Source organism: Phocoena phocoena, chromosome 3, assembly GCF_963924675.1.
Source record: "Phocoena phocoena chromosome 3, mPhoPho1.1, whole genome shotgun sequence".
NCBI lineage: Eukaryota > Metazoa > Chordata > Mammalia > Artiodactyla > Phocoenidae > Phocoena > Phocoena phocoena.
In genome coordinates, this window is record NC_089221.1 from 52,572,656 (window position 1) to 52,585,967 (window position 13,312).

The 13,312-nt window shown below is 38.9% G+C and overlaps 1 protein-coding gene across 1 annotated transcript in view; it reads right to left on the minus strand.

Annotated features, from left to right (window-relative positions):
• Nucleotides 1-1,024: 1,024 nt before the first annotated feature.
• The window catches only part of SGTB (small glutamine rich tetratricopeptide repeat co-chaperone beta), a 45,384-nt gene continuing 33,096 nt past the window's right edge, over nt 1,025-13,312 (minus strand). Inside the window, exons 6-11 of the mRNA XM_065874108.1 lie at nt 8,565-8,669; nt 4,380-4,518; nt 4,220-4,282; nt 3,490-3,527; nt 2,420-2,503; nt 1,025-1,136 (exon numbers count right to left, since the gene is read on the minus strand). Of these exons, the coding sequence (XP_065730180.1) occupies nt 1,025-1,136; nt 2,420-2,503; nt 3,490-3,527; nt 4,220-4,282; nt 4,380-4,518; nt 8,565-8,669 (541 nt within the window). The remainder of the gene's footprint in view (nt 1,137-2,419; nt 2,504-3,489; nt 3,528-4,219; nt 4,283-4,379; nt 4,519-8,564; nt 8,670-13,312) is intronic.

Consider the following 13,312-nt stretch of genomic DNA (forward strand, 5'->3'; position numbering starts at 1 on the left):
AGCTACATCAAATTAAGGTTAAGCATAAAAGCGACATGCCAAGCCAAATTATAGCAGAGGATTAACATGAACAAGCAGTGATAGTGATAGATGCTTTTTATAACCCATCAAATAATTACTGAGTTTAAAAAAATCAGTGTTTACAGGCACATAATTAAATGCCACCTAGAAAATCCTTAAGGGCCAAGCCATTGGTTTATTTAAATGTAGATATATTTGAGAGTTTCCATGGTAAGGTCACCACTGGGGAAATTGTGCTAATTAAACTGAACAGTTACACAACTGACCTAACCAGTATCATTAAGGGTTTCTAAATGTATTTTATTATGTACTTAGCATAAGTGGCCATGCTAATGTTATCAATACCAAACTGTAGGCAAGATTAGTTAAGAGCTACGCAAAAAACCTGAGCACCCTACATTCACTTTCTATACATTCACAGCATCTATTTTTTGCTTTTCTAAACAACACTGAATACTGCTTTCCACCAACTCTTAAGATTTCATCACCCAACAGAACAAGCAGTATTAAAGATAGTACTGGTCCATATCATATCATCTATTCATTACTGATTGCACTATCAAAGCTAAACCCAGTAACGAATTTCTTCTCTCTAGAGATGTTGCTCAGTGGCAAGTATATTTCCCCTAAATCAGCATGAGAAACCTTTCCTCTTAGTCATCTCCCCTTTCAAAAAGTTTGCCTACAGGAATTTGGTGCTAGAGAATTCACCAGTAAACAGCCTTACTGTTCAATAAATATACTCTGCTATTAAATCTAGTATACAAATATGATGAAGATTTGAAAATGGAACCCTGTCCAGTTAAGTGCTATACTGGCACTTAACAAGGTTACTGATGATCACTCGTTTACAAAGGAATCATGTTATGTTCAAGTCTGTTTGTGATAAACCTATTGTCTAGACAGATTTATTTTTTAGGTTTGTTTTTGTTTTGGCCACTATCTACAGCAAACATTTCAGAGCCATCGCCATTTGCATTCTGGGCTAGGGCCCCTGGTCAAGTCAGGAATGTTCTTCAGTACTGCTGCTGAATGACCTGCTCCGGATGTGATTTCTAAGTTGCTCTATAAGTTCAGGATTCTGCTGCTGTATCTGCTGAGCAAACTGTTGTCCCCTGTAGTAAAGAGGCAAAGTTATATGAATTAGGGAATTTCCAATCACACAATACCAATGCAAAAAGAACTGCAGAAGATGTGGGTACTACCCAAAGGGAACTTTTTCTATTAAAGCAAGTTTTAGATTCATGACTTTAGTATCTGCAAGTTTCCTAGTGCCTCCATATCGTATTACTACAGTGCAGTGTTCTTCATGAGAAATGAAACACCCAAGCTAAAAAGTGAGTTCTTAGGGCTTCCCTGGTGGTGCAGTGGTTGAGAGCGGGTTCGTGCCCCGGTCCGGGAAGATCCCACATGCCGCGGAGCGGCTGGGCCCATGAGCCATGGCCGCTGAGCCTGTGCGTCCAGAGCCTGTGCTCCGCAACGGGAGCGGCCACGACAGTGAGAGGCCCACGTACCGCAAAAAAAAAAAAGTGAGTTCCTGAATTGAGTGAAATCCACCCCCCACCCAGTGCTTAACTACAGATAAATAAAGGGCTAAAAAGTGTATGCTTTTATTGTATGTGCACAAATATAATGCAGGGTATTTGTTCTTATAGTCAAGTCTTAGTCTCTCATACAACAGGTGTCACACCCATTTGGGGATGCTTATGAAGTCACCCAACAGAACTGATTTTTGGAAAGGCAAAGAAATTTAATCCAAATTCCTGAGTGTGTGCCTCCCAACTGCAAGTGTTAGGTATCACTATAATCATGCCACTTAAAGATCACTCTAAAAATGCCATATTTCGAGTGAGTTTACACAGCTGTGATCACAAACAGAAAATGATACTTGTTGCTTCATATAATATTTCCAGTGACAGCATCACACAGACTCAAAAAGCACAGAATTTACGCAACTTGGATGGAGGTGGAGGTAATGTGTTCAAGTAATGAGAAGATGAAATGAGTTCCCTTAGCAATGAAGTGCACTGCAGAGTTTGAATAAAACAGCTGCCTAAGTTGTCTGAACACTAATATATGCAATATATGATTTTTAAATATATACGTGTACCTAAATTCATACCTACTTTAAGTTAATATTTGACATTCATATATATTCTTGAGTAGCAATTCAAGTCTGCTGAAAAAGTTTTTCTTGGATCCAGATCTTCTGGATTCCTACCCTTCAGTCTGAAAATTTCAATTTATGAACCACTTTCAAATTTAATAACTAATGAGGTAACTGATACTAACAGTAAAAGATAAAAACTTAAAAAGAAAGCCTTTGTCCCCTTACCTTAGAGACAAACTGTAAAATATAAAATACTTTTTTACTATTTCTATTTTAAATAATACTTACGCTTGGATGAGGCTAGACAGGTCAGTTAGGCCCCCAACTCCAGCAGCAGGTCCCCCAATAGCATTTGTCATCATTCCTGACATTCTAGAGTAGGCAAGAGATATATCACTCAAATTGGCATATATATATATATATTTTTTTTTTTTTTTTGCTGGAATAAATTAGTGTATTTTTAAAAATTGGTTCACTGATTGATATTTTTAGAATGTTAATTTTTTTTAAAAAGGCAGGACTTCCCTGGTGGCACAGTGGTTAAGAATCTGCCTGCCAATGCAGGACACATTGGTTTGAGCCCTGGTCTGGGAAGATCTCACATGCCAGGGAGGATCTAAACCCATGTACCACAACTACTGAGCCTGTGCTCTAGAGCCCACAAGCCACAACTACTGAAGCCTGCACACCCTAGAGCCCACGCACTGCAACTACTGAGCCCACATGCCACAACTACTGAAGCCCGTGCACTCTAAGGCCCGCAGGCTGCAACTACTGAGCCCGTGTGCTGCAACTACTGAGCCCGCGTGCTGCAACTACTGAAGCCCGTGTGCCTAGAACCCGTGCTCCGCGACAAGAGAAGCCACCACAATGAGAAGCCTGTGCACCAGAAAGAAGAGTAGCCCCTGCTCACCACTAGAGAAAGCCCGCACGCAGCAACGAAGACCCAACGCAGCCAAAACTAAATTTTAAAAAAAAAAAAGGCAACTCTGTGTGGAGTCAGTCAGTTTTTGGCATCTTTGCCTACCCTTCACAATAAGAACCCAAAAATCATTATGCATATCAAGTGGAAACCCAATCTCATAAACCTAAATAACCCCTAGTACTGATGGTCTATTATTCTTTTCTGAGTCAAAGCACTTAAAAAGAATTGGCATATATTCTTAACAAGTAGGATACTGGCCAAGGAAAAGCAGGTAGATATACCTACATTGTGTAGGTTAGGCCAATTGGATGTGGCTTTAAGTTCCAACTAACTGGCATTTGGGCCACTTTTATCATTTTGGAGCTACTGTGCTCAAATTAGGAGGCTGGCAAGTGGAAGGGAGAAACGTAATATGCTCTTTCTATATACTTACAGCTGTTGAACTTGAGGATTCTGCATTAAACTTGCTGCCTAGAATTGAAAAATGGCATCTCCCGTTAAAGGCAGTTAATATTTAGGGATCTTTAACAAGGATTTCTTTTTTTTTTTAAGCAGAGGAGTGAAAGCTTAACCATGTATATACTAACATTTTTTAGAGTTTTAGTGTGCTATACAAAGTGAGTGGGAATGTAAAAAAGAGGAGGTACTAGGAGAAATTGGTATTAAAAATACATCGCAAGGATAAAGAGATTACAAACACTATAAACTAAGGATATTGACAGAAGTTTACTTCCTACTATCAGATCAATAAAGCCAAAAGAGCTTAGGAAACCACAATAGCCAAAATCCTATGAGAAGTCTGATTACTAGACCTTTCTAGGGTCACTTTCATGTAAGAGGGTGGTTTTTAACCTTTTGTAGATTTGCAGACCCCTTTGCCAATCTGATGAAAAATATGGTTCTCTCCCTAGAAAAATGCACATATCCACATGTACACAAATTTTCATCTACAATTCCAGGGAATCCATGGGCTTCCTGAAGTCCACCCATGGCTTTTTCACGAAGCAGTACAGGGGCAGGTTAAAACCTCAGCCATAGCTTTATATCACCACTCTCCTACCACCGCCATCACAAAAGCTCTCTTACTTGTTTCTAAAAAGTTTGGAACTATATAGTTCTAATGGAAAATAGAGCCAGCAAAGCTGAAAAGGAAATATACTCACCATACTAATGAAGGCTGGATTATTTATTAAGCTGGCCATGTCAAAACTCAATCCAGTTCCTGTCTGTAAAACAATTATATATGAAAATTAAACACTACAATTTGATTACAATAAATTGTGAATGACAAAATATTTCACTCATTTGGCGTTAGTAACTTACAGGACTAGATACCTCTCTTAACTTCTGTTCTGCTATTTTCAGATTTGACTTATAGGAATCATTTTCAGGATCAAGATCTAATGCCTTCTGATAACTTGTAACTGCTTCTTCAAATTTATTCATGGCAGTGAGGGCCAGCCTGAAAAGAATACAGTGTAAGATATATGATTAAAGAACATCAAGACACCATGAATGTAGTCAAATATCTATCTTGTATTCAATTTGAATCCAGATTACACTAAATTTATTCGTTGTACAGTTGCCCCCTGAACAACAAGGGCTTGAACAGCATGGGTCCACTTATACATGGAGTTTTTTCAATAGTAAATATAGAAGTACTACACGATCTGAGATTGGTTAAATCTGCAGATACAGAGGAACCACAGACGTGGAGGAATTGCGGGTACAAAGGGTTGCCTATAAGTTATACACAGATTTTTGAGAGCAGAGGGTCGGCACCCCTAACACCCACATTGTTCAAGGGCCAACCGTACTATGGCTCACAGGAGTATCACTTCCTTCTAATTCCAAGATTCTGTAAGTCTGGACTCTCTCCATTCTCCTTGGTGACAACCTCGGCTGTCCTACATGAATCAAGAACTTAATGATTAGAAAGGGAAAAGAATCTGAAAAAAAAAAGATATGTATGTATGTATAACTGAATCACTTTGTTGTACACCTGAAACTAACATAACACTGTAAATCAACTATACTTTAATAAAAATAATTTTTTAAAAGAACTTAATGATTAGAAATGAACCTTACATACCCTTCCATTTTTAAGCCTAATATGTAAAGTAATTTGCTTTATGAATGATTAAGCTCCATAAAGATGTGAGCTGACTAACAATTCTGTGGTCATATAACTCCATGATGCTAAAACCATTTAAACTCTGAACTAGATTTGCCCTTCACTATGTCCCACTTTCTTTCTTCCTTCTTAGCAGAGACATTGAGCCACAATAAATATCAATTTACCATGAAAAATAAAAAATAAAAGTAGGCTGTGGGGTATCAGCTAACTACTCCTGAATAAGACAAGTTAGTTGTTAAACAACTAACTAAACTGTTAAACAACTAACTAAATTGGCGACCTTTACACTTCAATAACACATTATCCCAAGCACAGGTCAAAGAGTTAGTTACTAAATTTAATGTTTTCCTCCACCTAGTTAGAATTTATTTATTGGAATATTACTTCAGAACTAAACAATAATGATATATATGGAGAGACAGTATAGAGTGTTTTTTTTCCTAAGTTTATTTTTAACAAATTACTCCAATTCTTTCTTGGCCAACTTATCTCACAGACTTCTGATCTAAATAAAATATAATGCCTAATCATAGAAAAAAATCTCAGAACCTAATTAGTTTTCTACCAGTCAACCATGAAAGATACTTCATCAGAGTCCTCACTTAATTAAGTCAATACATATTTACTGGAATCCTACTAGGTACCAGGCACTATTTTAGATTCCTCAGTGAAAAAGGAAAAGTCCTTGAGTTTAAGAAAGTTTCATTCTACAGGGGAGGATAAGCAATAAACATGCAAATAAAAAAACAGTAATCTTAAAGAGAATGAATAGGGGAGCTGCTCAAAGGCAGCCATATTGAAAGGACCTGAACAATGAGAAGAAAGCAGTCATATGAAAATTAGAGGAGAGACATTCTAAATAGAAGCAACAATAAGCACCAAGGCCCTGAGAACGTTGCAAACTTGGTATGCTTCAGGAACAGGACAAAGGTTGAGGAGGGAGCACAGAAAACAAAGTGTAGGAAGAGATGACGTCAGGGAATATTATAGGACCGTGGTTTGGAGTCTGGATTTTACTCTGGTTGTAACAGAATGACATGATGTGATTTATGCTTTAGAAAGCTCACTCTGGCTTCTCTGGGGAGAGTGAAGTGAAGGCAGGGAGACCAGTTAAGAAGCTATTGCAGCAGCCTAGGTACAAGATGGTAATTTGGACTACAGTTGTAAGCAAGAGAGCAATCAATACTTGAATTCAAGGAATATGTAGAAACTAGAATTCGTAGGACTTGCTGATAGATTAGATGTGTCAGGTGTAATAAGAATGAAGGATGATTCCTAGACTGGAGCACTGGGTAGGTAGAATGACAGTATATTTACTGAGGAGAGAAAGATTTAAGAAGAGAACAAGGGTTCTGTTTGGGACATGTTAAGTTTAAAATGCCTATTAAACATCTAGGTAGAGATGAAAAATAGCTGAATATATGAGTATGGAGTTCAGACATATAACTTAAGAGATCCATCAACATATACAGTTGATTCTCTTTATCCATAGTAATTATGCTCTAAAAGGTCACTGCAAATACTAAATTAGCAAATATGGAACAATTGGTTCTAGGGCAAATAAAAGTTGTGTTCCTGTGAGCTTCTGGTCAACAACATTTTCATCAACCAATCCATACATAACCTTGATTTATGTATGTTTCTGCTTAAAGAAACCTTATGTAACACACATCACTGATTCACAGCCAAGTGCACTAACTCATGCCTGAACAAAACTTATCTAACACGTGTATTTTCTTGGTGAGGCACATGGCAGCCTTCTTGCATGCGAAAACAATAGACAACACTTCAGCCTATGTTTGCAGGCCACTGTAAACAGAAACCAAAAACAAAAAGCACATACATGCAAAAAATAGAGCACTAAATAGACTGTGAAAAGGACACTCATTTTACAGCATGAGAGCTGAAACAAAAAGGTAGAGCATTGCCTTATCTGACCTCAGCTGAGATCTTGCACATCAGATGACCCAAGTTTTCCACCACTCTGTAGATGACCACAAAGCATACTGAGTACAGATTTGGAGTTACAAAAAAAATTTTAGCAAGTAGGTGAATCTTAAATACAGTATTCATTAATACAGAGTACTGACTGTAGATGTAATTTAAAAGCATGGGACAGTTTGAAATCAAAGAGAGAAGAGAAACAGCAGCAGCAGAGGAAAGAGCCCTGAAGCACACCATTATTTACACGTGGCAGAGGAGGAAGAACTAGTAAGAGAGACTGGAAAAGAGCGTCCGGTGAAATAGAAGGAAAACCACAAAGTGTGGTGTCACAGAAGCCTAGAGAATGAAGTATTTCAAAAAGAGGTTAATCATGGGAATTCCCTGGCAGTCCAGTGATTAGGACTTGGCGCTTTCATTGCCATGGCCCAGGTTCAATCCCTGGTTGGGGAACTAAGATCCCTCAAGCCTTGCTGCCAAAAAAAAAAAAAAAAAAAAAGGTTAATCATGCCAAATACTAAAAGATGGGGAAGGGTGAGGATACAGAACTGAATACTAACCTTGGAAAAATATAGACAACTGGTGACTTTGAATAGAGTTCTCAACAGAGTGATACAGACAAATGTCCTACTGGAGTGAGCTGAAGAGAGAATAAGAGATGGTGAAGACGAGACGGCAAGTACAGACAATTATTAGGGTCTTTGCAGAGAAAGCGGAACTAAGGAATGATGTAGCTGTGTGAAAGATGGTTCTAACAGATGATTTTTTATGATCTTTTCACATGCAGTCATTAGCACTGTTAGAGATAGGAAAGCTGGTGGTGTCGAAGATAAAGGAGATGATTACAAGTGTAAAGTCCTGGAGAAGGTACAAAGGAATGAGATCTCAAGCATGAATGAATGCAGTAGTCTTAGATAAGAACCCTTCCATTTTAACAGAAAAAAGATAATCTGTGTAGATACAAGTGCAAGTAGACTGGTAGATTTGCAAGTAAGAAGATGAATCACTTTTCTTCTAAATACATTATATTTTTCAATTGAGTAAAAAGTTGAGAGTCACCGTGGAATGTGCAGTGGAAATTTGAAAAGAGTAGGTGTGAAACAGTCAACTCAAGAGAGTAGTAAGGTGAATCTAGAAGGAAGTGTAGTAGCATTATGTGCCAAAATACTGAGTGCTTACTTGAGATTTGTAGCCTTGAATATGAAGTAGGTCTATTCAGTATGGTTGTTATGATTTTCTCCAAAACCAACCACTCATCATACACTAATCATCTCTCTCCCAAGTCAGAAACTGCAGTCATTTCCTACCTAAATGTTATATTTATCTTATTAGTTCAGAGGGTACAATATGAAGCTGGAAATTCAAAACCAAGCCATGAAGAACAGCATATCTGTTCTGTTCTGTACTTTGAACGTTCTCCCAAAACTTACCCCATTCTCCCATAGGCCTTGCTGTACTTTGAATCAATCGCTATTGCTTTTTCACAATCCTTTACTGCATCTGTGTAGTGACCTAATTTACTCTGAGCAGCAGCCCTAAGAGAAAGAGAAGAGATTTTTATTATAAGGAACATTCAAGGCACTAATTTAGATTTCCAGGTGCTAATAAAACTACATTTAACTTGTCCCAATTTGTGTATCATTCCCAGTAAATATCTAAATCAAACTAAGATAATTCTGTAATCAAATGAAAACTCAGAAACAAAATTCAGAGAAAATATGCAGTCTGCTTTTCCCAGTTTGCTTTGCTATAGAAAAGATAAATATGAGAACCCTACAACCGATCAACTGATCTACCTGCTTATTGCCTTTCTAATCTGCCCAAACAGAAAACTGAAAACACCAGGACATTTGGGATTACTGGGGAGGCACACAGAGTGACTGATTGCTGTGAATGGCCACTCAGAGTGTTGTGCTGTTAAATGATCACTTTATTAGTAAAGTTAAGATCATCTACAAGTCTAAGATGAAAAATGAAACTTAACCTGTGTGCCTAAATCTGACTGAAAATTAAGTATGGCAATGTATTCCATCTACTTAGCATAGAATCTCAGAGCAATTAAGGACTATTTAAACCCGTCCAAGTTACCTCTAACAAAACTCTCCTGAAATAACTGGGACTTGACAATGAAGCTACTTACCCCGCTCCACACAATCCTGATAGTATACAGCTCTCTGTTTCCCTGTAGTACTGTTCACCTCAACCCTCAGGGCCATACTAAACAAGTAGAATTACTGTTCAACATGCAAGTCCTTCAAACTAAAAGGTTCCGTAATGTCTCCTACCCTCCATCCCACCATTACCCCATTCCTTCTTCTCCAGAATAAGTATTTCTACCTTACACATTCAACTAATATATCTATTAAGGGTGAGCTAATGCATAGATACTTTTCTAGACATAATGGACAGAACAGTAATCAAAATAATATTCCTGGCCTTAATAGTGCTTAGATTCTGGGGCAGGGGCAAGGGTGATGGCTGAGGGCTGGCAGACTGTAAAGAAGAGGTTGTGGTGAGTCCAGTTTTCTGTCAACCTTTGTTTATACCGAACGACCGAGACTACTTCTCAAACTAAGATTATAAAATTTGAAAAAAATAAACACATAGTCTTCTTTGCTTGAGTTAAAAAATATAAAGATGAAAGTAGATGATTCAATAAATCCATTTTGGTAGTTCATGTGGAAAAGTGCTATGGGTTTATTTGATTGAATACTCAACACAAAACTAACAGGATGGGGCTTCCCTGGTGGTATAGTGGTTAAGAATCTGCCTGCCAATGCAGGGGACACGGGTTCGAGCCCTGGTCCGGGGAGATCCCACATGCTGCGGAACATCTAAGCCCGTGCGCCACAACTACTGAGCCTGCACTCTAGAGCCCGTGACCACAACTACTGAGCCCCCGTGCCACAACTACTGAAGCACATGCATCTAGAGGCTGTACTCTGCAACAGGAGAAGCCACCACAATGAGAAGCCCGCACACTGCAAGGAAGGGTAGCCCCCACTCGCCGCAACTAGAGAAAGCCTGTGTGCAGCAACAAAGACACAACACAGCCAAAAACAGAAATAAATAAATTTATAAAAAAGAAAAAACAAAAAACTAACAGGATGACAAGAATGTCCATTAAAAATGACCATTAAAAGAAGAGATACAGAATGTATCACTTCCAAATAATTAGAAAGAAAAAATGAAGTAAAAATAACAATCACTAAAAATAGAAGGCAAAAGAAAAAAAAAGAGAGGAGAGGGAGAAGAAGACAAAATATAAGATAGCAGAAAATAATTCAAATATGTAAGTAATCACAAAGTTGCCTAGATAAACATCAGATTCTAAAACTGTATACATAAGATATCACCTACAACATAAGCACACAAAGGCTGAAGTTAAAGGGGTAGAAAAAGACAATGAGACAAACTGAAAACCAAGCAAAACAAAGCAAGTGTAGGAACATTAATATCAGACATAAGGCAAAGAACATTATTAAGGATACAAAGTCATCATATATTAACATTCTTTTTAGTTTAATTTTATGAAAAACATTTCCATGACTCAGAAGTCAAACCTATATTAAAAGCCTCACTCTCATCCTCTAGAGGATGGGTGGGAATGGGGTAAATGGGATAGAAACAAGAATGACACTTCAAAAAGGATGAAAAAGAAAACCTTCAAACGGAATAAAACAGAAACAAGTGATCCTAACTGTATGTCAAAAAGAAAGAATTCAAGTATTGGGTTGGCCAAAAAGTTCGTTTGGGTTTTTCCATAAGATGTTAATGGAAAAACCCGAATGAACTTTTTGGACAACCCAGTAACTTTCAAACACAGAATTCTGAGTATATATCCTTAGTGAGATGCATTCTAAGAATAAAAAATAAATTGCAAAGAAATCCTTAAGTTTCCTTAGTAGGCTTGCTTGTGGTGTAACACTGGTGTTGTAATATCAGCTGAAGGATAGAGCTAATGAGTAAGTACTCTGGTGCTGTTGGAAAGCAGGGCTCTCTTGTGAGAGAGAGATACAAATATAAAATGGGGGAAAGTAAGGATAACCTCTGTGACACTGGATATGAATTGAGGGTATCTGGATAAAGTGATGACTTTTCCAAAAATATATTTCCTAGCTCTGTCCTTTAAAAGGACCTAGAAGAAGTAACACTTCAGTAGCAATGATCAGGTCTTGCAATCAGATCTTGGTTTCTGCACTAAAAGGAACAGGAGCTCCTTGCAGAAACAGCTGAGCCCAGGTCTAGGGGCAGAGAAAGTACAAGGCAAATCTGGAATACCCTGTTCTCCCAGAAAGCAAGAAAGTGTTCAAAAAACAAATGAAGGGGGCTTCCCTAGTGGCGCAGTGGTTGAGAGTCCGCCTGCCGATGCAGGGGTCACGGGTTCGTGCCCCGGTCCGGGAAGATCCCACATGCCGCGGAGCGGCTGGGCCTGTGAGCCATGGCCGCTGAGCCTGCGCATCCGGAGCTTGTGCTCCACAATGGGAGAGGCCACAGCAGTGAGAGGCCCGCGTACCACAAAAAAAAAAAACAAAAACAAAAAAACAAACAAAAAAAAAAAACAAATGAAGGTATGTAAGAGGACACACAGCCAGTTTAAAGGGACTCCCACTAGACAAATACAGTAAGTTCCCTACATATGAACCTTCAAGTTGAGAACTTTCAAAGATGTGAACATGCGTCTGCATGTCCAATCCCATAAATTAGTTCATGTGTCTGGCTTACACTGTCACGTGCGTGCATCCTCTACAAGTGATTTTGCTTTTGTGTATTTTACTGTACAGTACTGTATACAGTACAGTAGTACGGTATCTTTATTTCAAGCCCAGGATGCCAGGAGGCAAGTGTAAAAGCAGCGGTGATGTAGCTGGTACTGCTAAGAAGCTCTAGGATTGGAGGCCCAGAGAAAGGATGAAGAGAGACAAGAGGAAGAAGTAACTGAAGAACCAAAGAGATTAATGATGCAGGAAATTTCAAGGGGATTTTCTTTATTTGAGGAGGCACTGTTAGTTTTTGAGGCACAAGACCCAAATGTAGAACAGTACACGTATACGAAGGTGGCAGCAGCTGTTCAAAATGCAATCCAGTGCTACTGTGTTATCTATGATGAGAAAAAAAAAAGCTACTACCCAGACATCACTGGATAATTTTTTCAAGGTAAATAGAATTGATTCCAGCAAAGAACCAGAACCTGTGCCATCAACACCAGGCATGAGTGAAATTGCAGCTCACCCTCTGTCTCCTATTGCTGACGACCCTTCAGCTCTACCATCTCCCGCCTCCTGTCCCTCCTCCAGTCAGTAACTCTTCTTGCCTGTTCACTCGGTGCCAGCCCCTGGATGCCAGCTGTTGTACTGTACTACTGTACTTTACAAGGTACTGGACTGTAAGATTAAAAATGTTTTCTGTGTGTTTTCTTTTTTTTTTTTTTTTTTTTTTTGCGGTACGCGGACCTCTCACTGCTGTGGCCTCTCCCGTTGCGGAGCACAGGCTCCGGACGCGCAGGCCCAGCGGCCATGGCTCACGGGCCCAGCCACTCCGCGGCATGTGGGATCCTCCCGGGCCGGGGCGCGAACCCGTGTCCCCTACATCGGCAGGTGGACTCTCAACCACTGCGCCACCAGGGAAGCCCTGTTTCTTATGTATTATTTGTGTGAAAAGTATTATAAACCTCTTATAGTACAGTACTATATAGCTGATTGTGTTAGTCAGTACCTAGGCTAACTCTGCTGGACTTATGAACAAATTGGACTTAAGAATGCGCTCTTGGAATGGAACCCGTTCGTATGTAGAGGACTTACTGTATAGGATAATTTAAGGGTCAAAATAATAATTATGGTAATTTATTATAATACACTGAATAGTAAATTTTTAAAAATTCATGAGTCCATACAATACTTTCAGAGGACAAAGGAGAAGGAAAGCCAAAAAGAGTGAAAAGGAAAGAAAACTCTTCATTTCAGAAATATGTGAGAAAATATTATGTAAAGGAAATGATAAAATTAGAAAAATCACCATTTTGTAACCATCAATGTATTAATGATTCAGGGACAGATCATCAGTGGATGATAAAACACTGAGTAAAAGATTGTTGTGGAGAATTCTCTGGCAGTCCAGTGGTTAAGACTCGGCACTTTCACTGCCAGGGCCCAGGTTCAATCTCTGGTCGGGGAGCTAA